This window comes from Harpia harpyja, chromosome 20 (assembly GCF_026419915.1).
Source record: "Harpia harpyja isolate bHarHar1 chromosome 20, bHarHar1 primary haplotype, whole genome shotgun sequence".
In the NCBI taxonomy this organism is placed as follows: Eukaryota; Metazoa; Chordata; class Aves; order Accipitriformes; family Accipitridae; genus Harpia; species Harpia harpyja.
This window is the reverse complement of record NC_068959.1, coordinates 2,444,583-2,472,116: the sequence shown is the minus strand read 5'-3', so window position 1 is coordinate 2,472,116 and position 27,534 is coordinate 2,444,583. Positions and strand designations below refer to the sequence as shown.

The 27,534-nt window shown below is 41.4% G+C and overlaps 1 protein-coding gene across 4 annotated transcripts in view; it reads right to left on the bottom strand.

Moving 5' to 3' along the window:
* The window catches only part of P4HA2 (prolyl 4-hydroxylase subunit alpha 2), a 31,214-nt gene extending 3,908 nt beyond the window's left edge, over nucleotides 1–27,306 (bottom strand). Inside the window, exons 1-14 of one of the 4 annotated variants that reach the window (XM_052771941.1) lie at nucleotides 27,227–27,301; nucleotides 25,928–26,031; nucleotides 18,672–18,771; nucleotides 16,830–16,926; nucleotides 14,465–14,616; nucleotides 12,760–12,897; nucleotides 11,257–11,496; nucleotides 9,306–9,517; nucleotides 8,335–8,511; nucleotides 4,334–4,404; nucleotides 3,990–4,089; nucleotides 2,767–2,820; nucleotides 271–330; nucleotides 137–202 (exon numbers count right to left, since the gene is read on the bottom strand). In XM_052771941.1, the coding sequence (XP_052627901.1) occupies nucleotides 137–202; nucleotides 271–330; nucleotides 2,767–2,820; nucleotides 3,990–4,089; nucleotides 4,334–4,404; nucleotides 8,335–8,511; nucleotides 9,306–9,517; nucleotides 11,257–11,496; nucleotides 12,760–12,897; nucleotides 14,465–14,616; nucleotides 16,830–16,926; nucleotides 18,672–18,753 (1,449 nt within the window). In that variant the 5' untranslated portion in view covers nucleotides 18,754–18,771; nucleotides 25,928–26,031; nucleotides 27,227–27,301. Of the gene's footprint in view, nucleotides 1–136; nucleotides 203–270; nucleotides 331–2,766; nucleotides 2,821–3,989; nucleotides 4,090–4,333; nucleotides 4,405–8,334; nucleotides 8,512–9,305; nucleotides 9,518–11,256; nucleotides 11,497–12,759; nucleotides 12,898–14,464; nucleotides 14,617–16,829; nucleotides 16,927–18,671; nucleotides 18,772–25,927; nucleotides 26,032–27,226 lie in introns of all 4 variants that reach the window. The other 3 variants (XR_008232718.1, XM_052771938.1, XM_052771939.1) reach the window with 3 other exon arrangements.
* Between the last annotated feature and the right edge of the window lie 228 nt (nucleotides 27,307–27,534).

Below are 27,534 nucleotides of genomic sequence, written 5' to 3'. Positions count from 1 at the left end.
CAGCACCTGATGCTGCAAGAATAATGAAATCCCTACTTTGAGATGCCAGGGAATCTCTACAAATAACCAAGTGCACAAGCTGTAAACAAGATGCTGCTAAAGTTACACTCAATGCATAAAGGATCATCGTACTTACATAGTTTAAAAAAGTGGCCACACGATTTCCAGTCCCTAACCGCTTGAAAGCATCTGGCTCATCTTTCTATAAAATTAAATGAGAATAACTGCAAACTTCAAGCTCACAGACAGCAGACAAACAGAGGTACTTACATAGTTAAGAAACGTCGCTAGCCTATTTCCTTCCGATTTGAGTGTGCTGTCAAAGGGTCGCTGTAACAGACAACAACTTTAACCCAAGTTCCAAACAGGCTCACACTAGAGTTACATACGTGTAGCTCTGCAGAGAGATCCTTAAGCCCAATTTAAAGATTTGGAATAGAAAGGGGATGATCGATACAGGGCAACATTAAAGCCATTACAAATTGCAGCCAGGGTGCATAACTGCATGCACATAGCACTCAGATGCTAAAAGGAGAAATAGCACTGAAGCAATTCTTAGGGCAGAGTAGAAGCAATGTTTTCAGGGCCTGTGGCACAGATGTTATCCAAGTAAAGTTAACAGGCCATTGTTGTACTGGACACCGATCCAAAGTCAACAACTGAGGTGAATATGAAAAACTCATCTTCAGTGGGCTTTAGATAACACACTAGATTCTCATAAATGTAGTAGTGACTCAAAGAAACACTGTCACAAGAAGAGAAAATGCATTTTTTGCCAGCAGGTAAAATTGAAGAATAGCAATAATCAACTTTTCAGGTGGTTGCCTGTCTACGACTAAGGACCACATCAAAAAGATCAAATTATCTTTACTCTGTAGGAAACATTTTGGGTTTTGTTTGTTGAAGTACGAGAGCACATTGGTGCCAGTTTAGAAGCGGAAAGAACATCTAGAATACCAATGTGTCTCTCCTCCCTTCAAAAAAATGCAATTAAAAGTTTATTTACATTGCCAATAGTCAGGAAATCATTTCAGCCAGGAGACATTAAGGTGCACTCTTCTCACAAAACCAGTAATCTTTAACATTTAAAGAAAATAAGAAATAGGTATTAGAAAAGACAAACAGCAAGGAAAACCACAGCCACCATCTCTAAGACATTATAGTTAAATCTACTTGAAGTATATTTCAAGGAATAAAAAGTCTTTCCTGAAATGGGGTCATAAAAAAACCCCAAGACTCTTGCATCTGCATATGCAAATTCAGTCCAAAAGAGCCAACATAAGAGCATGAGACATAGGGGATTCCCTGGTTTCTGCCACTGCTGCCAAATCCAGGTCCAGCCACACATTTCTGAACTTCAATATCAAAAGATTTCTCAAACTTTTGAGCAACCAATAAAATCTCAAAACTGTAATATGCAACTATTAATGTGTCCCTATTTGAGAACTGCAAGGGAACAAAAAGCTGCAAGGCTGATCAGAAGATGGGGAGACACAGCAGTATCTCTGTATTTCAGTACTGGAATCTGTGATGCACAGAGAGCCTGGAGGACCAGTCCAAAACTATGGCAAATTCTGCAATTGCCTTGCCTTAGCTGATGACTGCAGCCAAGGTTACATTCCAAGTGGAGCTCTGCCCCAGCTGCCTAATCCAAAAGTAAAGTCCACACTGGCCAATTTGATGGCTGAGGTCCTTGAGTTCAAAGGCTTTGAAGAGAATTTAAGAGCATTTGCTTGACTCAGGAAACAAAGCAGTCAAAGTTAACAGGAAAATTCTCTCAACAGGCCAAAGCTAACGAATATGAGCTTCCACAGTGCTGAAGTTGAGGATTTTTTTTGTTTTTATTTTTTTAAACAGTGCTAAGTTAGGTGGCTTCAATTCTGCACTCAATTATTGGGTTGCGCTCTGGCTGCAGCAATCCCTTCTACCAGGTAAAGCCACGAGGACAGCCTAAATTAAGCCAGATTCCATTGAAACGCCATGATTGTACTGAAAACCAAGGCATCAGGTGGATTTTATATTTGAAATTACCAGTCACCATAGCTCTTCAGTATGATTAGCATGTTCATAAACTTTTAGGGTAACAATTAAGAATCTGCCTTTTCTCCCCACTTGCAGCAAACCAGAACTGTTACCTGCCAGGTAGAGCCCTCTAGTGCCTAGTGTGGATCCAGCACCCACCAGTTGCAAGTTCCTCTGCTCACTGTGAAACCGCCCCCCTGAACACCAACCCAACAAACCCTCTTCGGACCCTGTAGCTGCAGCCACACTAAGGGTTTTCCCAGAAGGGCTGTATGCCCCATGAAGATTTCCATAATGGCTACTTTTTTGGAGGGAGGTGGAAGCATGTCTCCTTCTCAGCCAGCTCCTGCAAAGTGCTTTAAAGTATCCACCAAAGGAGGACTCATACAACCTTGCTGAACCTAATGGAACAACGCAGACTCACTACCCAGGGCTTGCAGACCTCAGTTTCCAAATGAAGTAATGGAAAGAGCATGTTTGAGTGCTGCATGACTATCTTTTAGTGTGTCTATACTGTGCAAGCAACCAAGGTGACAAAGATAAGCAGACAGATTTGTTCATTGTTCTCTTGAATGAGCTTTCAGCATCAGAGAAGGCAGTGCGAAGGCTTTTCAAAAGTCATGATCCATACATGCAACAGGGCTATACATTAAGTGTTTTAACAGAAAACAGTTTCAACAGTTTTCTCTCAAACTGTTTGCCCCTCCCCACACCATTATGAAATAATTGAAAGTGTGATCTTACCCTAGAAAAATCAAAGTGTGGCTCATACTGCCCTCCCATTCCGTAGTTGGCAACCTACAGCATGGAAGGAAGCACAAACATGCATTGAACTGCAAGCGACTGCTGCAGAAGATAGCATTTGCTCTCAGAAATCCAAAACATGCTTTGAGAAAGAGCACTTTGTGGCAAGATCGTTATCTATAGCACACTTAAATTCTCTTTAGAGTGCCAGAAATGAGGTACGCAGATGAGAAACAACTTAAGTGCTCTTTTCCCTTCATAGTTTAAGGGTTTCGCTGAGAATATTTCTCAGTACCAAATGTTTCCCAATGGCAGCACTCTACTTATCACTACAACAGCCTGTTTAACACAAATTAGCAGCAATAGTTTTACCACACACTTGCTCCCTCCTCTTCAGAGGAGGGAGCCGAGTGCATGTAGTTCTCTAGTACGTGTTTCCAAGCTAGGAGATAGAATTAGATTCTGTATCACACATGTGTGTGTAACGGATCATACATGTGCATCCAGGAACACAGAAGGCTCAAAGTAGCTTAAAAACACCACTTTGCTTACTTTATCTGAAGATCACAGAACATGTGATTTAGTTACTCTGAGGCTGCGCTTAACATGTCTCCCAGACCACTACACAATTAGCTGGTTTCTGGATAGCCAGTAATCAACAGTACTTCAACCAGGCTCTAAAACAGGAATTCAAGGAGCATGGAGGAAGAGAAGCAGTAAACAGGCTAAGGTGCAGCCACTCTGGCAGTGGTGTACCACTTCTACCCTCCCTGCTCTCCCCAACAGTCAGCCAAAGATCAGAATTCGTATGAGAATGTACCAGGACTATGAAAAATATTTGGATCTTTGAAAGGTTCAACTAGGAAGGAGGTTCAACTTTTGCAGACTTGAAAATAAGTGGCAGACATTTCCCTCAAAACTAGTAAGTCACAGATTCCTGCACAAGGTTATCTTCTATTTCTTTGATATCTCCACCCTTCTCTGCCTGGCACACAAAGGGAAAACATCTACCTGCCAGGTCCTTACAGCTAGCAGCAGCTGGGAACACCCCCCCACTCTTCATAAACACCTTACCTACTCCGTGTGTATAGCCAGCAGACAACAGAATCCCTAGGAGGGGCTGGTTAAGAGCCAGCCTATGTTTGTATCTGCATAAGCACCAAACCACCCTGACAAGCAGCTAATTCTACCAGGATGAAGTCTGACAAGACAAGTGTACCAACCTGCAATAGTTCAGCTGTTTTCACTGTTAACCCTGTGATCTGCTGCATTCGTTGATTCACCTTGGCCACAACAGGATCATCATCTTCCTCCAACCACGAGCTAGAATAAAGGAAGGATTAGAACATGCTATTTTGGAATACCAACCACAACAACCCATTTCCCAAGCCAGAAGGATTCTTCTGCCCCCAGTCAGATTGCTGAAAGAGCCATTTACTGTGCATTTACTTATTTATTGTAGGCAAGCTTTTGCTACATGCAAAGCAGTTCAAGTTTTCAGCTGTAGGTAACAGATGACAGCTGTTAAGCACAAAAATCTTAAAGCTAAACTCTTCTCTGTGCTTACCTTTTTGATACCCTGTAGCTAGCCACTGTAAGGACACCGGTTTTGGGATCACGTACTGTGGCTCGTGCCAGCTGTGTCAAAAAAATCCCAAGCGGGAAGAAACACATCAACTACAGGTTAAAAAAATCTTCTCTCATGTTAACCAAAATCAACACCTGATTTGTCCAACTTCAATATATCATTGGATGAAAGTTATAGCTCCAGCCTAGAGTTTGTTCCAATTTCATGCTAGAACAGTACATGCAGAAACACAAGTGCAATCCATCACCTGCATTTGATCCTGGAAAAAGAAATTGACTGACTGCACAAGCCATGATATTCATTAAATCCATGAGTACTGTTTGCTGAACAGGTTTTGAAGGTACTTTTTTAAACAGCTGGAGTCAATATTAACAAGAGGGAACAACAACAAAAGTTAACAACATATGAAGCCCAAGTTCTTGGCCAAGAGAAAATCATTGGATACTCCATAAATTTAATCAGCCTGCTCCTCATGTGGACTGAAAAAAACCCAACCTCATTCTCAGATGAAAAATAACAAGTGAAAACTTTTACACAATGAGTTACAAATTATGGGGCAGGCAAACCCACAGAGGTAAAAAAAACTCCCAAGGGCAACTCCCAACATTACTGTGCTCAGATTTTCCAGTTGGAAGATACCTGGAACATCTAACTCACAGAGACAGTTTGAGATATGTTATTGCATTATAAAGGTAGCTCTGCAAAAGCACAGTACACCTATACATTTTAAACAGCAAGTAGTGCATCATCACCATTAGGCCACATCACCGTATCTTTAGGAAAAATTTGGAACTTGGCAAAACTGATCAGGTTTGCTGTGGTGTCAAAGTGATAGACTACTGCTAGCATAACGCAACAGGTCACTTTAGTTTTATACTTGCAGCTGAGAACAAGAATTGGGACACTTCTTTCTTTGACTGTAAACTCAGGCCACATTTAAATTTAACTCCTGCAAACCACAAACACTTTAAATCATGTCTCCTTCCTTCCACTTAATTATAGGTCACAGAAAGCCTTTTTATTTGCATTTTCTTCAGAGCATGCAGTCATTATTTCCTTCATTTTTCCTCAAATAAGTCTCCAGCCAGCTTTACAATCCATGTCAGCTGTCTTGTCCCTATACAAGAGTTCTTGGCACAGCTATTCATGTAATTCTGACTCACTGTTATTTTGTTCCAGATTTCTCCTGCATAAATCATAACAGAAGAGCCAGGCTGACTGACTGTTGTTCTTCACTTGTACAACGAAGCATAGCTTTTGGGATATAAATTAGCTCCCCAAACTTTTCATTCTGCTGCCACTTTCAAGCTTGAATATGCTTGCTTGTTTCTGCACCTAGCATTTGATCAGATAAATAAATCAGAACTAAAATAAGCCTGACTATATTCATATTATTCCATATCTCCTCTTCTCTTTCTGATAGGTAGGCTTCTTCATTTAAGACATACAATCTATACCTTACTTCGTATAACTGAAACACGAGGCTTCCTGTCTCAGGGTGGAGAAAGCAGACTTATAACAAGCATTTGCTGGGCTTTGAAGAATCATAACACACAGGATTGGTCAGAAGCTTCATCCAGTCTTCCTCTTAGAGTCTGCATTTAGTTTAACATGTACTCCATTGGCTTTTCCTTCTGAAATGCTGCACTGCTGAAATCCTATAGCACTGAGTTCAAAGATATTAATGTGTTGCCCTCCATGCCGTATTTTTGCCCGTTCAGGCACAGCTCTATTGCCCATAACATCCAGAATTTTGGGAATAAAGTTCTCATACTTTCATGGCAGACCTGTCCCAATGCTATCCACACCTATGAAGTTAATTTTCTTGACCCTTCCCAGTCAGCTCTGATGTATTGCCTGAAATGTTGAAACTTCTTTTTGGAATTGGAGTAAAAGTGATTGCATTTTGCAAAACAAGCATGAAAACCAACTTGAATACAGCTACTCTCAATCACGTCCAGATGTTGTTTCTCTACAAACCAAAAAGTACTGGCAAGTGTAAACTGCAGATAATGCTAAAGTGCTTAGACCCAAAAGTAGAAATTTCTTGCAAATGCATTTTAGAACAAAGGAAGTGCTCATCTTTCTGAGCCCAAAACTAACACACTACTTCAGAGTTCTGTCTGAAAGCTTCCATGATTACTAACTAAAATTTCCTGGCTGAAATTAAGCTATATTTATCAAGGACCATCTCATCACAGGACTTGCATTTTCCACTCTTTCAGTAGTACTGCAGAATTTAAAGCTATTCCTGCAGCTGAGCTATAGACAGATTTAGAAAAAACAAGCTATAAGAAAATGGTTGCTTTTTTTTTTTTTAAAATTGAAAACTTTCATCTGAACCTTGAGACTACAATATCTACCTACTTTTACAGGGACTAATCCCAGTTCTACACTACATAAATTATATGAAGAATTCCTGACTTTAGTAATACAAGCAAAACTCAATGAACAAAACTTGAGACTTTCCATAAAACTTTGAACAAAAAGGGAAAACCAAACAAAAAATTAATAGGTGCCTTATTTAGAATGTGCATAATTTGATAAAATGGATTAAGTGATATGCTGTATTTGAATGTTTCCATTTTATCTGACGCTCTTGAAGTTTTATAGTATGATGTAATAGGAAAAAGTCTCCATTTATGGAGGTGAGAGTCCTCACTGAGACAGGAGTGTTCTGCCAACACTCCCACAGCTGGCTGGTAGTCATAGAAGTTGAGCTTCACAAACATCCCAAATTATTTATGTTCTTAGGAAGCATCAGTTTCTCAATCTGTTTCTAACTATGTTTACATTTAGAAATACATACAGAAGGGTAATTCTTGACTGGAACTGTAGTACAACATTTCATAGCAGTAGCTAGGAGAGTGCTAAAATGAACCATTCATCTATAAAAATAGAAGTGTTTAGTTTTACATGCTTGTCACACCTGACAGAAAACTAAGGTGTAGCATCTACTACTGACATCACACTGCCATACTTTTTTTTTGCCAGAAAGGAAACAGACAGGAAATTCTATGTCCAGAAAAATCAGATGACATAATTACTAGCTTTGCATTAGGTAGCTGCTTTTTTATTGTGTGCAGAATCACTAGAATTCACACCATGGGTAACAGGTATTGCATCAAAACTAGGGTTCCCACTCAAAGCTGCTGCCTTTGAGTTGGATCTACACTTAGCATACTGAAGCTGTCACATCTGTTTTTCTGCTCCCCAAGACAGCTATTGAGGTGGAAAAGTCAGATCTGAAGTGCTCTGAGAGAATGACTGCATTGTGCATTCATCCTTACAAGTACTCTGTCTTTCCCAAGTCCCAGACTGGGAATTACTTAAGAGCACAAATGATTTCTCCACTCTGTGTTAACTGTATCACATCATTCCCAACGAGCTGTGTGTGGCTTCAGGAGAACACCACAGTTCCACTCATGGATACACCACGGCATCTCAAGTGCCTGCCTCTGTGCAAGTCTAGACTATGGTTTAAAACAGCAGCAGTGGATTCCAGGTTACCCGAAGCAAAAAACCCAAACCTCTAGATGTGCTTCTAGCACAGCTTAAAAAAAATACCCCATTGTTTCTTCCCACTTCTGTTCAGATTTGGGCTTTTTTAATTTTGCTTTGTAGTTTGGCTCCATTTCAAAAGGCAGACTTAAGGTATATTGGACACCCAGTCCTATCACTCTAAGCCAGTCAGTCATCTACCTTTTCAGGTCTAGTCCCTAGTTTCTAAAAGGTTTCTAAGCCATTTACTGAGAACTTTGCATAATTAAGTGCAACAATGCATAAATACCTTCAGGAGCCTGGGCTTTATGGTCCTACATCACCAGGCAGTTTCGAAATCGTTCCCCTTAGGCTCACAGCTGCAGTGTATCATCTGTAGTATGAAACCAAATCTTTCAAATCCTTTGCCTAGTCTTTGCCAACAGAGATTAAAGCGTGGAATTAGCAGTCATTAGTGAGATGGAAGAGGGGAAACTTACCCTTGGCTTAGCTAGTTGTTTAATTTTCTCAATTTCTTCATCAGACATGACATCATAATATCGTACAATATGAGGGCTATCCCATTCATCTTCTTCCTTAAAGGGAGCTATGAGCAGGTGAGGGTTTCTGTTTCCATCATGGTACCTACAAAACAGCCTTTTCTGTCTTCGAGGTGTCTGAAACAAAACACCAAACAAAACATTGTTTGTGCAACCACTTTTCATGAACTTAAAACAGGCAAGACAAAACAAAACGGAGTTCATTCCACAAACACTGGAAAAGCCATCAGCTGACCAGCAAATTTAAGAGGTAAGCATGAGTGATTCTGTAGTTTACTGCAAATAAAAAAGCCAAGATGCCACTCAAGATATCACTGAGTAACATCTGAAACACTAACCTTTAGGAGAGTTAAATCATAATACGTTACAGATTAAGCAAATAACTACACAAACAGCCAGCTGTAAAAAAAAGTCTAGTTCTTATCATTAAGACTATGCAGATGGAATAAACAGATTCCTTTCCCTCCACTGAGAGTTAAAGCCATGTTTGTTGAGAGGTACTGGAGACTGGTTGGTCAAAATAGTCACCCCAGAAGGACACGTCTTTAAGATGGAAAAGGGAAGGAATAATGTGATTCTGTAAGTGTGGCAAAGCATAACCAGCTCAGTGGAAAAAGCCTCCTAGTATATCAGTACAGCTGGCATTTCAAATGGCCGAGTAGACAGACTGCAGAGAATCAATTTACAACAACCTTTAAGAGGTACAGTTGAGAGCTGTTTTTCTGTCTAGGATTAACATCTAAAGATAGAGAGGCCAAGACATAAGGTAAAAATCTCAGCCTGGACAGAACTACATTTAATTTTTTCTTAAAAAACCAGTTTCACAGAAGGGAAAAATTAACACCTCCCAGCAAGCTTGATCACCCTTATGCAAAGGCAGCATAGTCAGGAAATTCTTGCCTTTCCCTTACCATTTTTACCCCTTCACCTCTGCAAAGGGCCTCGTAGATGTCACGCTCCGGCAAGTAGTCGAGAGGCCTCTCATAAGCACCACCTTGCACCACTGGTTCTGTCATTGTCATGGTCTTGTTTATTGATTTCTCTTTCTCCTCCTCCTCTCTCTCCTTCTCCAGCAACTTCTCAAAGTACCGCAGATTACTGCCTGCTCTCTCATGAGTACTGTCTTCATTGAGAGAAAAAAGACAGAACCACTGATTTACGCAATCTCAGGAACTGTCAATACAAACAAGTCTTTGTATCAAGACACAGCAATAATTCTCCCCTTCATAAAACATTATCAGGCAACCAAAGACATTGTCTCCAGTCTGCACTGAAAACCAGCACTGGGAACTTCATCTCTGCAGAGGGACAGTAGGCATAGTCTGTGAAAGAAGACTATGTGGAAGAACCCATCACAAAACTTGTATTTCAGGAAAAAAAGAGTAGGAGTTTTTGGTCTTCACCTTCTTCCTTTTCTCTCAACTTTTCTGCCCAGTTCTACCCAAGATAAGCAGATCATAGAGCTCATCAGCAGAGATCAAGCTAGTCTACTTGTTGCACCCCTCCTCTCCGCCATGCTCCTCATCTGCACTGCACAAGCATGCTTTAACCAAGGACTGCGGTGGAGTCCCAGCCACAGACTTCAGTCCCAAAGACTTCCTCCAAAGTTGGGAAGCTCAGAGGTATGCGTTACCACTCAACAGCTACAGCATCCATCTCTAGATATTTGTAACACGTTTATATGGGAGGTATCCTGGATCACTAGCATCATTGGACCTATCATTAGTGATTTATTAATGATGTTGGTATGAATCAAACATCATCAATAGGTCTTTACCCAGCATAACTAAGAAGGAACAATTCCCTGTTCACCACGAAGTGTTTCTAGACACGAGCACCTAGAACAGTTTCTTTCCCTTCTGACCCTCCCAAGCTCATTGTATTTCTCTTAGTTAACTAACCCAGAAGGCCACAGAAGTAATCACTCATTAGAGCATAGGCTAAAAGTGGCCAGATAAGGAAGCTGAGCCCAGAGCAGAGGAAGTTGCTGCTCCCAGAAGGGACTGCCAAGTCTGTTCCACTGTTTGGTGCTGATAAGGATTTGCATTCTGCTATCAGTGCTAAACCATGCTATTGCAAAGGGAGCTAGATTCAATACATATTCATATTCTCGTAAATTTTAATCTATTAGTTCCAGTGTCTGCAGAAATTAGACTGATAGATATTTTTCAATAGCAAGGCTTCACCCACTCTCAGGATGCCGCTAACATCTAAACTAAGAACCACAGCTGATTAAAAAACCATACAAATACATAATGCAGTAGGTGTTAATTCTAATTGGAGAGGATAAACCTTTCCAGTGCAGGAAGTAGGCAAAGTGGGATAAGCAGCAATGCTTATTTGCTTACTCAAGAGAAAGCTAGAAACAGACCAGAGTTAAAAGGAGGCTTTGAGAAACTCAATCTGTTCTGAATATTCAGAAATAAATACTTCAGGATCTCAGGCAAAGTATTCTTCTGGCATCAAAAAGTACCTGCACTGAGGAATAAAGAGGAATATGTGAAGTCAGTAGGACTTTACAGATCTGCCTAAGTCCGTAGTAGCCTTGATGTCCACTTGAGACAACCCAGGCTTTAACCATTACCAAACACAACATCTCAGTACACTGAAGCAAAGCACACAGGTACTGCAGTCACACATACATTTGGTCATTGGGTAATAACAGCATGGACTATAAGACATCTCGTTAAAGATACTTCATATACAAGTAGACTTTTTTTTTTCCAGGACCCATGTTTATTACAAGTCATCTGGCAGGATATCTTTCCAGTCAGCTCACCAATATGTATGGGCCATGACTGTTCTTGGCTCTGTTGCTGGCAACACTCCCCAATGCTAGAATAGCAGGGGTTTTGTTCTTACCAAGGGATATCAGACGTCTAGTAAGTTCCATGGCTCTGTGTAAATCCCCAAACTGGAAAACAGCATAGCTGAGATAATCTAGGATCTCCACTTTGCTGACTGTTGTATCCTCCCCCTCATCATGTTGTTTTAAAGCTTGTTCCATCCACAGTACTGTGTGATAGTAGTCTCCATCATTGTAAGCAGTCTTCCCCATACCAAAGCAGTCACCTACTGTCAAAGATGATCTATATTTTGTTCCTAAAACCAAAAAGATAGCTTTAAGTAATCCACACAGAAGCATCTTTGCCTTCAAACACATGGGGCACATTGAGGAGTATCTGTAAATACACACTTCTATCATCCACAAAGGATTCCGAAGACAACGCTCAGACAATATTTTAGGTTCTGTACCAAACTGATCATCTTCAGAATTAAAGATTACATTATATCATAATTCTGTGGCATTAATTCCTTCAGAAACCACGAGAAGTTTAACATAGAAATTAGTGTTAAGCTATTGTGTTTTCTGTTGTAGACAAAAGCAGAGCAGACTGACAGCTTAACAGATTTTACACAACCTACAAGTTAACACTGTTAGATGATCAGAGAAACTGACTATATGCAGAGAGCTAGCTTGTTTGCTGTTTACTGGAGATGTATATTAACCATCAGCCTGCTTATGCACAATTTAGAAAACTGGGTATCCATTTGACTGTAACTGTGCTCTAATTTCCAGTTGCTCCAGCCCAGCAGATACACAGATAAGAGTTAATTTTAAGTTCATTGTTAATAACCTACATATAATAACTAAACTGTTTTGTCAGCTCGTCTACCCACACTCTATGAAGCCTATTCAGTTTGTAAACAGCGTGCTGCTAGCAACCATGACCTGTTTCAGGAAGTCTCTCATAAGCAGCAGCAGCAAACATTTATCAGGACTCAGCTGCCAAAACACTGCAACATCCCAATATATCTACATACCTTCCAAAACATCTGTGGCAAAAGCTGTTAGTCCTCATTTCACAGAAGGAACACAAGCAAAGTGATTCAACCAAAGCCTTACTGGAAGACCATAGCAAACAAGAACAGAGCCAAGCTTTGTAAGAGCCATCAGAGCAAAGAATTACAGAGCAGCTCCTTCCCTTGGATCCTAAGTTATAGGGGACAGGAAGTACCCACAGTATTTGCTTACACAGTAACCAGCACAAGAAAGTATGTCATCCTTTGTTGTTTTGGTATAGCGATTATAAAAAAAAATCCAAAACAAAACCCAGCATTTTCTTTTAAAATAATACTAATTAAAAAATGCTACTTGAGCTGGTCACTGCAGACCACGGCGCCTTGGCTTGGGTAGGAACAACCTCAAGGTTGTTCTCAAAGTGCCGAAGTAGGTATGTCCTCAAACATCTAAGCCACATGGACTCTCAGCACCGTGGTCCTTCCTCATTACTGAAAAAGGACTTTTGGAGAGAGTTTGAGGATGTTATTACTTCCTTTTAAAGCTTCCTTTTGTGCACTTACCTGGTAAGTTTCCTCGAGAGAGAGTTTCAGGATCCAGTTTGTATGTGTCCTGCAGGCGCATCAGAGCCTTCGCAGCTCCAGTCTCATCTTCTTCAGTTGGAAAAAACTGACGCTGAATTGTAAGATTTGCAATAAAGCCTTTGCAGTAAAAGGGAAAGATGTTACTTCCAGAGTTTGAATAAATATCAGTACCAGATTAACACAGAAGATGAAACATCTGCTTTGTTTTGGGAATTGAGATTCAAATAATCCAGATTTAAAGCCTCTTACTAGGCTCTCAAATTATAAAAAGGGACAGAAAAAAATGTTTTTAAGAAATACAGCTCACAAGCAAAAGACAAAGGATAAATAACTAAGCCTCTCAGTCTTGTGCCACACAACTACTGAAGTACAACGTGAATCTAATGACCTTCATTTTCCTGTAATTTCTCTTTCTAGCATGAAAACTTAATAGCTTTCATCAGTTCTCTTGCAATATCCACAGAGACAACTGCAGATCATAGTACTGGACAACTATTTCAGACTCTTTACTCCAACCTGTAAAGCCATAAGAGCTTTTCAAATCTCAGCTCAAGGGACAGAGGGACAGAGACCCTGATCCAGGATCCCCTCAGTAGGGGTAGGACCTGACTCAGTAAGAGGCTTTTAAACCTGACAGGTAAACCAGGTGACATTTAGCAGTAAAATTAAATGCACTACATAAACATATCAAGGTTACACAGCAGGCTGGTTGGGCAGAAGTGGGGGCAATCAAATGAAGGAAGACAACCCAGCCTTTTCCAGTCATGCAGCAAGCAGAACTGGAAAAGGAAGCCTTTAGAAAAAAGAATTAATGACAGAAGTACTCAATAGAATTGAGTATTTTATTTCCATCTAGGATGACTCTTCCAAAAGGCAATAAAAAATCTTGGCTGGAAAAAGCTTCCAAGTACCTAAACTTTAGCATATGCAGAGTAGAAAGGGAAAACATGCAGCGTTCTGCCTGAAAAACATAGCCTCTTTTCCCTTACTTTCAAGGAGGCCAGTAAAAATAAACCCATATTTAAAAGAAAAGCTGTGGAAGCAAATTCAGGCAGACACTTTGACAATATGATGCAAACCCAAAGATTAGTACTGGAAACATTTGATTTAGAAGGATAGGTTTACAAGTAGCAATTGCACGTTATCCTGTTATCAACAGACTGACTATAACATCTGCCAACTGTTAATGCTGGGGCTGATACGAATTCCTTCACCAGTTCAGTATGGGTCTCATTTTGATTCTTAAATCTTATCTACTGATCAACATGGTCAAAAAACAATAATCACCAAGAGAAGCAGCAGACTGGGAAAGCAGATGAGTAAGTTTTTATATAAAAAGGAACATAAAGCTAAAGACTAGACGTAAAACAATAGCTGCCAACACAGGTGACAACTTCAGTTTATCCTCCTCGCCCCTTTTCCCCAAGCAGCACAAACCAAACAAAATGTAACAGGCCTAAGACAGATAATAGTTTCTGTGAGTCTTGCCTGAGATGTTTTTCAGTGGCAAGTTTCATGCACTTGGGTAACCAGTAAATGAGAGGCCAGTCATTAGTTTGTTTCAAACAAACTTAGCAGTAATATTTGAACCACAGCTGAGTTTGCAGCTTTCCAGAATATAAGGAGGATAAGCAACTGTGCTGTAAGGCTACCTCCTGATATCTTCTCCCCTGTAACTCCTTACCATTTGTTGTATCCTGAAGAACTAGGTTTTCCAATTCCAGCCAGTCAGTATTTAAACGCTTCACCAGCTTATATGCATTTACAGGATGTGCCAGATACCCTTCTGGATCAGAGGCTGATTTGCTAGTCAGTACATCCATTTTTTCAGCCCAGCTGGAACGAGAATCATATGCCTCAGTCTGAGAACCATTTATGAATGCATGTCTTCCTTCTTAAGTCATTCTAATTACACAGCTAGAATCAATTTATTGCTGCTTTTGCCATCATAACCAGCTTTCAAGCTTTCAACTTCACAAGGATAAAGTGAAGTACAACTGATTTTTTTTTAATTACAGTAGTCTTTCTTTTAAAAGGATTTGTTTCCCTGCTTACTATTTTAAGCCTTAGTCCAGTAAGCATGCGTCTCACTTTCAATGAGTCTTAGCCATCAATTTTCAGCATACTGCACTTCAGAAAATAATGATATATAGTACACAATCACTGTGAGTGTCATTTATCTATCTTTTAGTAAAAACACAAGCATAAATAAAACTCCAAGAGCTTTTTAGCTTTATGGAAACTAAACCATAAGCTTTGATTTTCAGACTGGAAACCCTCAGACAGTAAGGTGGCAGTGCTGTCAGTCACCTAGATCGCACTGTTGGTGAACTTCAAAGCAGTAGTGGGAAACTTCATCCTCAGTGTTCCAGTATATTTGAACTGCCAACTACATTGCTGATGCTACAGTGAGAATTTCTTCTGTTGCCCTTCATATTATCCCTTAACACAAGCATCTGGCCAAGCTGTGTGTTCCTCTCTCCAGTACTCAATAGGAAGAAAACAATTTGCTGCGAGATGCTAATAACTGAACGTAAGAAATTCCCTTTGAGCCTGTAATCTCAAACTCAGTAAGCCATGAATGAACTATGGTTACAAACAACTTTACGTAAACACAGGTAAAAATTGTCAGACTACCTGGCTTCCCTATACTATGATGTTGCAACAGAACAAAAGATGGCTTTTCCAGAGATCTTTTGCAAGGATATCAGATTAACAACATATATTAAAGTCAGTCTCACCTGCACCCTCTTTTTAATTTAGACTTTCACTACTTCTAATATGTGTTTTGCAAGGTAGTAAATACTGTCAAGTTCTAGTCTCCTTACACACATCACAATGTGCTTTTGAATCATAAACATATCTCTGGAACTAAGAGACAGAGTGCTGAAAAGTGTTATCATATTCAGATGATAAAATCTAGTACCTCTGTTACAAAGCATATGCCTCAAACGTGAGCAGGGCATGAGGGCTCAAATATTGACACAGTGGCAGAATATCTTGCTTACAAATACACCAAAATATGAGTCAGCTGAAAATTTAACACATAAAAAAAACTTATATATGTCAGTCCATGAAAAAAGACTTCTTTTTTTGAAAGAAGACCAGTTTATACATAGATTGAACTGACCTTCTCTTTAACAATACTTGAAGAGGAGACTGCTTTTCTTCAAAAGGGCAGCTTTTCAAGAAATGAACATTTGTGTATACAAATGACAAGGAGTTCCTATCATTTCACTAGTCCATAGCCCTATCCCCACCCTATATCCCCAAAGGGAGATCAAACTGCCACATATAGCCTGGAGTTCAGAAATTCTTTGGAAAGCATAGCTCTATCTAGAGGCACTCAGCTCTTCTGAACCTGGACCTCATTTAGACTATTCTAGTGTCACGCCCTATTAGATATTACTTTCAGCTAGATGAGTATTAACAGTCTTCCTAAGGGACACAGAAAACATCAGTTGTCAGCAAGAGCCTTTCGAGTGAACTAAGCAATCATGATAATGTCCGAGATGTAGGACACTGAGCTGTAGCCAGGTCGGCAACTGAAGAGAACAAGGCAGGAAAGCTGTCCCTGAGGGCAAAGCCAACACAGGAAGGCAGGCAGGGATTTGGTGTGCGCTCCACTAAACAACGCAGCTGGCACACTTTGCCATTGTAAGCAGCGCTGATGCCAGGAAACAACAGGTAGCACAGAGCACTGGCACCCAGAGGCATTTAACTCACATGGACAAGACTCCTCTGACATGAGTAGTGTCTTCTCCACAGAAGCACTGTGATGGTACAAGGACAAGGAAAAGTGGGAAGAGCTTGTTCAGAAACTGTTGTCTGCTAGGCAAAGTCTAAACGATATCTGAAGCAGGACCCCCTCTCTGCAGGTTCATGGGAATAAGTGACAGCCAATTTAGTACCTATGGTCTCACTGTGATTACCTATTGAGGAAATACTAACAAGATCTAGCAGCAAGGAGTGGTGACAGAAAGGTGCGGTTTAATTGAACACAGATAAGCCATTTTGTCACTCTTCATTATGCAAACCTCTCCCCCTACCTTTTAATCTGAGCAAGCTTGTTCTCTTCTGCTCGGATATACTCCTTTAAAGATTGTACCAAGTCTTTCTCCGCATAAATCAGGTCTGTCATCTGACCTAAAAACAGAGTATGAGCAAATATTAATTCGACCTAAAAATGTAACAATTTCCAACAGCACAGAAGGCAGACCTCAGATGCTCTAGGGCTATTAAAACCACCACAAAGAACAGACAAATTAAGGGCGTGCACTTCAATGCCTGTAAACCACAAAAGCTATTATACATACAGGTCTGCCATTCAAATGCTTCAAGGGGCTTTTAAAATCCCAACTTCAATGGCTCATGTAGCTTTTCTGCGACCCTTCCACTGCCTCTGAATTACTTTTAGTATTACAATTATATGCAAAACAATCAAAAGAATGGTTTGACATTAATACAGCTACTGAGTCAAAAGCAACGAAGGATCCAAACAGTTGCCAAAGCATCTGTTCTACATATGGATACAGATTACATCACACTAATAAATTATTAGTCTAACCACTGGCATCACTTAAGATTACAGCTTTTCAATATGGGTAACTGTGGAAACACAACCTAACATTAAGTACAGAGGAATTTCAGACTAATGTTTATAGACTGACACACACACACTCTCTCCTGATTAGCATTAGTGGAAATTGCTAGCATGTCAATCCTAATTGCTATGACAAACTTTTCAAAGACCAAACACTGAAAGACCGGATGAGATTTATAAATGCAGCCACAGCTTTAGTTTCAGCATTCCGAAGTAATTATTAATGAGGCATGATTAAACAGATGGAAGTCAGCAGGCTGTGCTATTTTCAGTTAGGAAACGTTCAGAAATAGTAAGTGTAAAGAAAAGGTGATCCTTCACAGTAACTTTATACAAAAAGCTACTTTACTTAGGGGGAAAAAAGAGAAACAAATAATACACATGTAGTTAAATACTGTTTAGCCAACTCCAGAGCACAGGAGCACGTGCTGGAGTTTGGTAATGAAACACCACTCTGCCTTGCTCTGGCTGAGCAGTTCCACACCATGGTGCCAAATAAACCATTGACAGTTTTGAGTTTTATCATTCAGAAACATAGCTCCACTGAGCTCAAAGCATATTCTGGAAAACAGCCAGTTGTAGTTAATCTCTAATATCCTTAGTGGGGGGAACTCCCAACACCATCCCACAGGAAAACATTAGACCAAGTCACACCAGAAAACTCAGTTTGTGCTTATTTTTAGGCTCTACCACAATCACACATGGCTGTATCACAGCTATTAGAACACAAGAACTAAGTTGTCATAAAAATAAATTTATGTTCAGGACTTATAACAATGTGAATTCTTCAGGATTTACTCAGATCTTACAAAACACACGTAAGGTAAGGAGGATATTAAATTTTCCTTCCAACACCTGACTCCAGCTTTTTGAGTAGACAGGAGATTTCAGGTTCTGTGAAAGAAAATATTTCACATATTTATCACTTAAATTCTTTTCATAAATTCAGGACTAAGCTTTTTAGCATAAGGTTCAGGCTGTGTTCAAGATGACAACAGGTGCACAATTCTTAATAAAACACAGGCACTGTCTTATTTTACTGACAGGGCCCCCAGAGAATCTTGCATCATGTTGGTCACCATGTGCTAAGTTACCCAACTGCAAACAAATTGCACTATGCAAGACTTGCAATGCAGAATAGCATCAAGGTTGCAGAAGAGTAGCTTTTCCTAATGTGGGGAGTGCTTGATAGAGTCATATGAAGAAAGCCATATGCTTCAACTGTAAACCTTAACAGCTTTGGCCACCACATTAACTACATCACATCGTGCATATGTTCTTTTGCTACCTATGGAGGTGAAGAACTCTGCTTCTGTGTGCCAGATCAAGAAAATACAGGTAAAGAACACCAACCGCAGCCAGAGCTTCATCTTCCAGATAGCTCAAACCTGTAACAAATTAAAAGGAAAAGAAGGAGTAAAAATTATTAACTTCTTTGTAAGAAAAAACCCCAAGGCATTAATCTTCATCTTCAGTCATTTCACCCTCATGAAAATTATTTAGATCTTGAAATACTGAATTCTAATCAGTGAAGCTTGAAAAAAAGTCTTCTTCAACCACAGGAGCTGTTACTTAAGTCTCAAATGCTATCTGGTATACTCTTTCAGATTTACATGGAAGAGACTGCAGTCCATGGAAGGCCCACACGACAGATGTGGAAGTAATGTATTTGTCCACCGAGACAGTGAGAACAAGATCTTCTGCAAGGACAGCTCAATGCCTTCTACTTCATGCATAATTATAGCTGGAAAATAGGAGAGTATACAAAGTTGTATTATATTCCAATAATAATAAAAGTCTATATTAAATGGTCAGACTTGTAGCATGCTATGAAACTCAGTTATATAAAAACTGTCTAGAAATACAAATAGTGAGAAAGACAAATAGAGAAATATAGCCTTTTGTACCGTGGAAGTGGCAGCAATGGTTGGAAAAGTTGAAAGTGAAATTTCCAACTCTGCTTATTCAAGATGCATCATCCCAGCATATTGGCCTCTGGGCACAGCCCTTATGACTTCTGTATTTCAAAGGCTGTGCCAGCTTAGAAACCCAGCCCCTTGAGATGGAGGCTGAAAGCAGACCGTTACATTTCTAAGAACACAGCTCACTGAGGGCATGGCAGGGAAAGCCAGTCTGAGCAGACAGGCAGACAAGGTAGCAGACAAGTGAAGTAAGGGATGCAAGGTTTGTACAAAAGAGCCTCCTGGAAGCTGTAATTCTCCTGGTAGATCTGATGGCCAGGACTGCCTCTTCCAGGGAATTTATGAGGAGCCTGCACTGCCCTTGAATCAGCTCACAGCTCACTCCGGAGCTGCCTGTTCACTGAGCAAGAACAGCCACCACAGTCAGCCCTCACATACGAGTACTGCAGCTCAGCGAACACTGAGCTCTTGTGTAACACCCATGCACACGGTGTCAAAAGGAAGATGACAACTGTTCACCTTAATTCAAGAAGCAATTATTCTTTTTTCCTACCCATTGTAACTGGGTAAACTGGCAGCTGTAAATGACCACTTGCAACCCACATGCAGCTATTTGGGGCAAAATGGAATCACTTAAATCTGATGAGAAAAGGGGATGAAGGGAAGGGAAAGGAAAATACATGGAATATCCTAAAATTTCAAGCAATGCAGCAAGTGGGAAGGTATTAAAATAAGATAATTCTGGAACAACTCTAGCTCATTATTCCCTTAGGCTCCACATATCTGCCTGTACAACATGAGATAGAAGGTGAAAGGTGGATATTGCCCTTTCCTTCTGGGATTTTCAAGCCCACAGCATGATAGAAGCCCTCACCCTCAGTTGAGCTCACCGGTGCCATGGACATAAACACCAAACACACCATCAGTGATACTGTCATCACTTCAAACATTAGAAATAGCTCTGTTCTCTGGTATGTATTATCGCATGCCAAGATGACTGTTTTTAAATTATTCTTTTGATTGCTTTAAAAGACTACATGAGGAATCAGAAACATTTACCACAAGTTTGCAAGCATGACTAAGCAGGAAAGTGTCTCACAGCATCATAATAAGTCTTCTCCTTTCCCTCTTCTGTTTCTCACCCCCCTGCAAACCACATATTCCCAAAACGCTTGTTTAAGTTAGTTCAGAACTAGTACATGGGTAATCTGAGAATTGAGTAAAGCTGAATGAATAGTACCATGCGGAGGTCTGCCAATACTAAAAGCCACAATAAGTGATGTAGCAGAAAGCACAGCAAGTCAAGAGCACTTGGGAAGTACATTAATTTGGATATATTAAGACACAACTGTCCATCTGCATAGTCTGTTGCCATTTCATGGAGTGGTTTTTTGGATGCACTACACAAAGCCTGGCAAAACAATTACAAGGGAATTTTCCAGTTAAAACACCACCACTCTACATTCTCCGCCCTGCACCTCCCCACCATGTTCTCTCATGGCTGAGGATATCTGCCAAGAAGAACACTTACTACAGCTAGCAGCTTGTCTTTATAGCAGATCTTTAACAGCTTTGCCATCCCACTCAGATTTACTTGAGTCAATAAACAGAAACCTCAGTAAACAGAGAAATCAGCTCTTGCTTGAACAAGCAGGACACCTGGCTGCAGGGTTTTTAAATTGTTTATACACATTCTTTTCACAGCTGTTACTCAGAAAACCAGCACAAATAGTGAATTACAGGAGGCTGAACATAATGTTATAACCACATTCTTGGACAGCATGAGCATGTGTGCACATACACGTATGCATGCCCACCCCACCATAGCTAAACCATCTGCTAACAAAGAGGGTAAGAGAGGCAGAAGGGACATTAGCACCTCCTACCTAAATAACTGAGACAAATGTTTATAAAGCCAGTGTGTTTTATTCAAACAGAGAATGGAAGAACTTAGTTGCATAGAAATGCCAGATAAGAAGTCTGTGTAACACAAATACTGCCTACGTTCTTGGCTTTTTTTCAACAGCATCTTCAAATGACAAAGACATCATGCTGGACAGGTGAATTTAAGATCTCCTTTTATTTAAGTGAGAATAGCAACATTCCTCTGCAACAGATGGAGAAGGCTTGAGCAGAGCCACTGGGCTCAGTTCAGCCTTGGGCTACAAGAACCCCCCCATGCAGGAACTGAGAGCAGGCAGTTCACACTGTCCTGAGCTAGTGCTGTAAGACGGCCCAGGACAAGAAGCATACTGCCCTGGCTTGTCAGGCTACCTCAAGTGCCATCAGCACAGGGATCCTGAGGCCATCTGTACATAGGAGATGAGCACTTACACCACTGCCTTACCTAAAAGTTCTCACCACAGTGAGAAGCTGTTCCAGCAACACCAATAGAACTGAGCTTCTCTGCATACAGTAACACATATTTAATGTTTTGCTCCTTCCCTTAAATATGCCCAGCCAGCAGAGCTAAAAAGCTAATGAAATGGATATTGTACAAACACTTTACTTCTTTAGAGTGTAAGACCTCAATGAATCATTGCTCCCACTGGAAAGAGTGCTGTCAGACTTCAGAGAGCACTGGCAGAAGGAAAAAAGGTTCTTATAGACAAAATAGACCAGGAAGGAATTTTTCTCCACAAGTTAGACTGAATTAATTAAATAAGCTTTCTAAAAATTCTTAATCAAGAAGATATAAAAACATGGACCTGGCCTATAAAAGAAAAGCTGTTTGCACATCTACCAGGGTTATCAGTTTCTCACCCACTCTGAATTTCATAACCAGTCATGGGGGATTCAAGCCAGCTCCCACACAAGCCAAAGGGAGGACTTTTTTCAGGTCAGAAGAGGAAAGGAATACTTATTACTCATCCAGTCCCTTTAGGACTCCCACTTCTGATCAAACTGATAGGCTGCAGTCTCCATTGTACACCACAGAACAAGAGCAGGACCCTCACAGAGCCTTCCTTTAGACAGGAGGCAGCGCATCTACCCACGTATGCTGAAGCTAGAGGCCCTAAAAACATGAACCCCTCTCCCCTCACCCCGCCAAAGAGCCTCAACAAGTACCATTCAGTTGGCACAATGGTGTATAGGGGGACTTGATTTGCATTCTGCAGCTTTTTTTTACGAATGTAATAGTAGCAGCACACACAATAGTGCAATTAGCATCTTCAATTACCTATCTGATGGCTGATCATTCACTCCTGATGTCAGTTTTCATTCCCAGATGAGGGTGTGCTCAGAAGAACAAAACAAGTCAGAAGAAACCCTTAAATTGCCTGACAGGCTAACTAAAAACAGGGACTGACAAAAGCGAGTCCTTCATCCAGGCTCCAAATTTGCACAGACTTCTCATGCAGAAGAATTAAACTAAGCAGAACCAACCTAAGACCAGTCTGTGAAATTTAAAGAATAAAAGTCATACCCCTTATTGTTGCTTATTATGGCAAATCAGGTCAGAGTGTTACTCCTGCTGTATTGTGAACTCTAATTTTGATCACATGAACTCTGGAAAAAAACCACAGTATTCTTCCACTCCACCACTTAGATATGACAGCACTCCCTTTGCTATCAGGCTTCTCCAGAAGAGGTATGGAACTGGGGTGTAATTTAGCTGCTCTAAACTGCTACCAAAGTCACCTCTCTTTCCAAAGACTAGGTGTGGGAGGGGGAACATTTCACAGGGTTAATTTCAGCTCCTGTGAACGCATTTCTTTCTAAGTCTATATTTCAGTTCCCCGTACGTAAAACTCAGATGACACTACCTCACAGCTAAAACAGGTATAACATGTAACAGACAGATCAAAAGTGAAAAGAGAGCACTAAGGGTGCAGTACTTCACTGATCCATACGAAATTACAGTCAAAAACCTGCATACCATCACTGGTCAGCAGACTGCCAACTCACTGCTTCAGAATGTTACCAATACTGAGCTCAGATCACAGCAGAAATCACTGCTCTGTGATTAGGTCATCAGACATTCTCTGCTATACATTTCCTTCATGACAAATTTTAATTACTCATATCAGTTCTATTTTTCTGTTTCTTCCAGGTTTTTGGTTTGGTTTTGGGTTGGGGTTTTTTTGGGGGGTTGGGTTTTGGTTTTTTTTTTTTCAGAGCATGCTGCAATGGTTTCTTCCAAGCAATTAAGGTAGACTACTGTTCCCTAGTTTGGTTCTATTCTTACAGATCCACACTTTGCTACAGGGGAATAAATTTTGTGAGACAAAGTATCACAACTAGATACTGTCAAAATCTGATTAATATATCATTTTTCTAAACCATGGCAATGCAACAACTTACAGGCTGATGACACAAGTAAGGGTTACAGCCTGTCTCCTCTTCTGTGCTTGCCTATGCTATTAAAGACACCTGAAAAATCACTGCTAAAGCAGCTGCTTCCACATGCATCTAAATTTAAAGTACCATGGTGAAATCTAACAAGCAAATCACTACTTCAAAGTCACCTCAGGCCACAGCTTGGTTCTTGGTGCATATACAGTTGAGGCCCACATGCCAGGCTCTGAAAAATGGTCCATCCTCAAACAGCAATTTGAGGTTGGACTCTTGGATGAGACAGGTCTGTTTGGGACTTCTCCAAATGCCAGTACTTTCCACCCACTGTCTTATTGCTTGCAGACACAGCAAGAAGCACTGAACTGACTGCGCAGCTGCCTTCATCACCCTTCCCCTCCACAAACAATGGAGCATCAAAAGTAGGCAACAACTTGCTATCAGTATTGATGGCCATAGACAAGGCTAATTATATTTAAGTGGAAAATGGTACAAACGAAAAACTGCAAGATTGCTTACATACTTATTTAGAGCCAAAAGATGGTCTGAATTGTAAACAGATTTTCAGGATGTTGCCAAGGAAGAGCTTCTCTCAATATCTCTATAAGAAAAGCAGCCATAAAAAACATCCAGCTTGTAGCAGTATTTCAAGTCTTGCAGATTAGCCTGACACATTAGCCAGAAGATGCCTGGCACATGATGGCACCTATAAAACTGTTTAAAAATTATTAAATACTATGGAAACATATTAATTTTATCCTAAGAAAGCAAACCCTCACCACTGGCTGAAGACTTTGAAACAAGTAGTTCAGGGCCAAAATTCATTCTCCACATGAACTCAGATGCTCCAACGTTCAACCACTCCTCTGATCCAAAGAGCTTTGGATTTAAACACCTGTCAGTGCCCTACCCGGACTGCACTGTCATATCTTGAACCTCATGTCAGGTTTCACGACACTGCCGGTGCAACATGCAGTTACCTTGCTACAAATAGCTAGCTCTCAGTCATACCCAGGGAGACACAAAAGGCATTGCTCCCTTTCAATATTAGGTGCCTCTTCACCAGCGAGTTCTCCTCTCTTCATCATCAAATAACTGCTTCCCAGCCCCTTCCTCCAGTACACATTGGATTTACTGCTCAAAGCAGCTTAAGTCAGCATCACTACCTTTCTTGCCAAAGGGTTTAATGTGCATCTGAAAACAATTATAACTGCCTTGCAAATAATACAACATGATTGCCTCGTTTAAGGCAAGCCAAAAGAAAAGGAGGAAAAGCTGTTCATTTGCACGCATTAACAAGGATACAGCACATTCATGCAAAACTGCATGCATTTCTTCTAATATAGAATGGCTTGTGTTATCCTTCATTATAATAATAACCTTTGAAACTATAATCATCTTGATTAGCTCCCAACAGTTTTTTTTAAAACCATAGCAAAGAATATTTCTTCTGCACTCCAGCAGGCAAGAAAATTCATGCTAGTCTAAGGCACAGCAAATCTCCCTGCATCTTACTCTGCAGCATCTGCAAGCTCATCCCCTGTGAAGCAGCCTAGAGTCAAATCCCACACTGTTAGCAAAGACAGCAAGACTGCATGCTCTTTTTCCACTAGAGCTTATTTTTCAGCATCAGAATTTAGAGTGCACTTTACTGTGCAAAGCCCGTAATTTTAGTACATCATGATACTTAACATAACCTTCCATATGCTTGTATAGCATTAAAAAAAATCTTCCCGTTCAGAAAGAAGGGTTTTTTTTATATAAAAAGGTCTGTCAGTGAACTGTTTCTTTCAATTAATATCAGCAATTTAATTAAAATCAGACATTATCTCAGAGGTGCAGGCGTTGACTCTATTCTAAGATCACCCTAGAATGTGCCCCCTACCATACTGCACATTCTAATTTCTCAGACATACAGAAAACCATACACAAAAATCAGAACTAGTCATAGGAAAAATATCTATGTTTACAGCTTGCTTCTTTGGAAGTTTGCCAATATGCACAGCATGGAAATTATAAACAGACTGGATTCCTGACTTAAACCTAGACTGAAAAACTTCTTATACTAAATGGTAAATCATGCTCCCTCTGCTGTTACTGTCTTTGAAATACATAATCATACTCTGGGCTCATACTTCCTGCACTGCTTCCCAGAGTATGATTAGCTACATTAAAAAAAAATGAATCTCAAGAAATTATGCATAAGCAAGAAGCAAAATTCTTGTCTGTTAGTGTCACAGCAATGCCAATTTACAACTGTAGAATAATGTTCTGCCTGTAAAATATGAGTGGAAGTTACTGGTTGCTATATATATTTACAACATACCTGCAGGATTATGCCCTAGGTCCTTAATGCCAGAAAGCTGAAGTATTACCCTCGTGAGGATGGCTGTTGTGGCCTTTCAGCTCAGCTTTGTCCTCACAGAGCACCTATAAAATTAAGGGGCAAGAGGTTATGTTACAAAAATGTCTTCTGGGAAAGCCTACCTTCAGTACTTTCTACTGAGGAACAGGGGTGATTACTGGCTAGGAATACCAAACACCACAAAGCCAGACAGCTCCAAACATAGTCTTTATTTACACAGTCTCTTTCCTCCTTGCTTCCAGGTTATAAGGACATTCTTCGGTGCTTGAAATAAAATTATTCCTGTCTGGTCAAAAGCATGTTTTGCATTACTATGCCATAGCAAGCTATTGTGCCCCAGCTGAGCTCTGACAATGCTCTAGACAGTGCCTTTAGCTTTCATGCCAGCCTGCCCTCCACTGTGTTTGCACAACCCTTTTCCACCCAGGCTTCGATTACTGCATCGTACCACTCACACACCCGACCGTCTGCGCTCTCCTGGCTTATCACCCCAGCTCAGCTGCACATCTGTGTGCTTTGACAAAAATAAGGACAAGCATTTTTTGGAAAACAAATCTCGGGTTAAAACAAAATGAGACGGGAGTAGAACAAGCGGGTTTTGAACACCTTTATGAGGGTTAAGACGTGGTCTGCTGTACCTGGAGCCTACAGCAGGCTGGAAGCGCACTCACAGCAAGCTGATGCAGCTGGCACACAGTAATCTTTCTAAGTGGTAATATCAGTCATCTCTAAACCCAGAGGGCAAGGAAAAGGGGAATCAGCCCTTCCACATTTTTCGTAATGATGATCCCTCCAACGTGCTTACAGAAACCCAGGGATTTTTCCCCGAAAGGTCATTTTCGGCTTTCTCCCCCAGCTAAGCTGCAGTCCCCCGTCAGAAGCCAGCGGCGGGGCGGCAGGACCGACCCCGGAGGCTGCCATTTGCTCACCCCCACCAGTTAAACCCAGTAACGAGGCACCCAACCGCGGGTGTTGCTCGGAGGGAGTTGCCCGGGACCCGCGGACACCAAACCGGGGAGAAGAACGCGTTCTTCGGGGACCAGCCCAGCATTTAACCGCGGCACTTCAAACCTGGATCCCCATTTCCAGTCAGCTCCCACCCGGCTGCCCAAACGCTCACCTCGGCCTGACGACCACCCCGATTCCCCCCACCCGCCCCCAGCCCTGCCGCCGGGCAGGGCTCACCGCTCTCCCCGCGCTCCTTCCCAGCGGCCCGCCCAAGCCCCAAGCCCCGAACCCCGAGCCCCCCGCCCGGCTCACCCGGCAGCTCGCAGCCCCTCTCGCCGCGCTTCTAGAACCGCCCCGGCCCTTCCAGCCGCGCCGCCGCCCGCCCTCCCTCCCGCCCGGCCAGCCGGCCGGCCCGCCCCCGGCCCCGCTCCTATTGAGCCGCCGCCACGTTTGAAGCCCCGCCCCCAGCCCCGCCCCTCCTGCCGTAATGCCGCCAGTAGCGGCGCACTCGCCCCGCCGCACGCGCCGCGCCCCGCCCCGCCCGGGATCACCTCAGGCTCCTGAGGCGCGACCGTCGGGCCGGCGGGTGGTCTGGAAGGCGGGTGTTGGTCGGTTAAAGG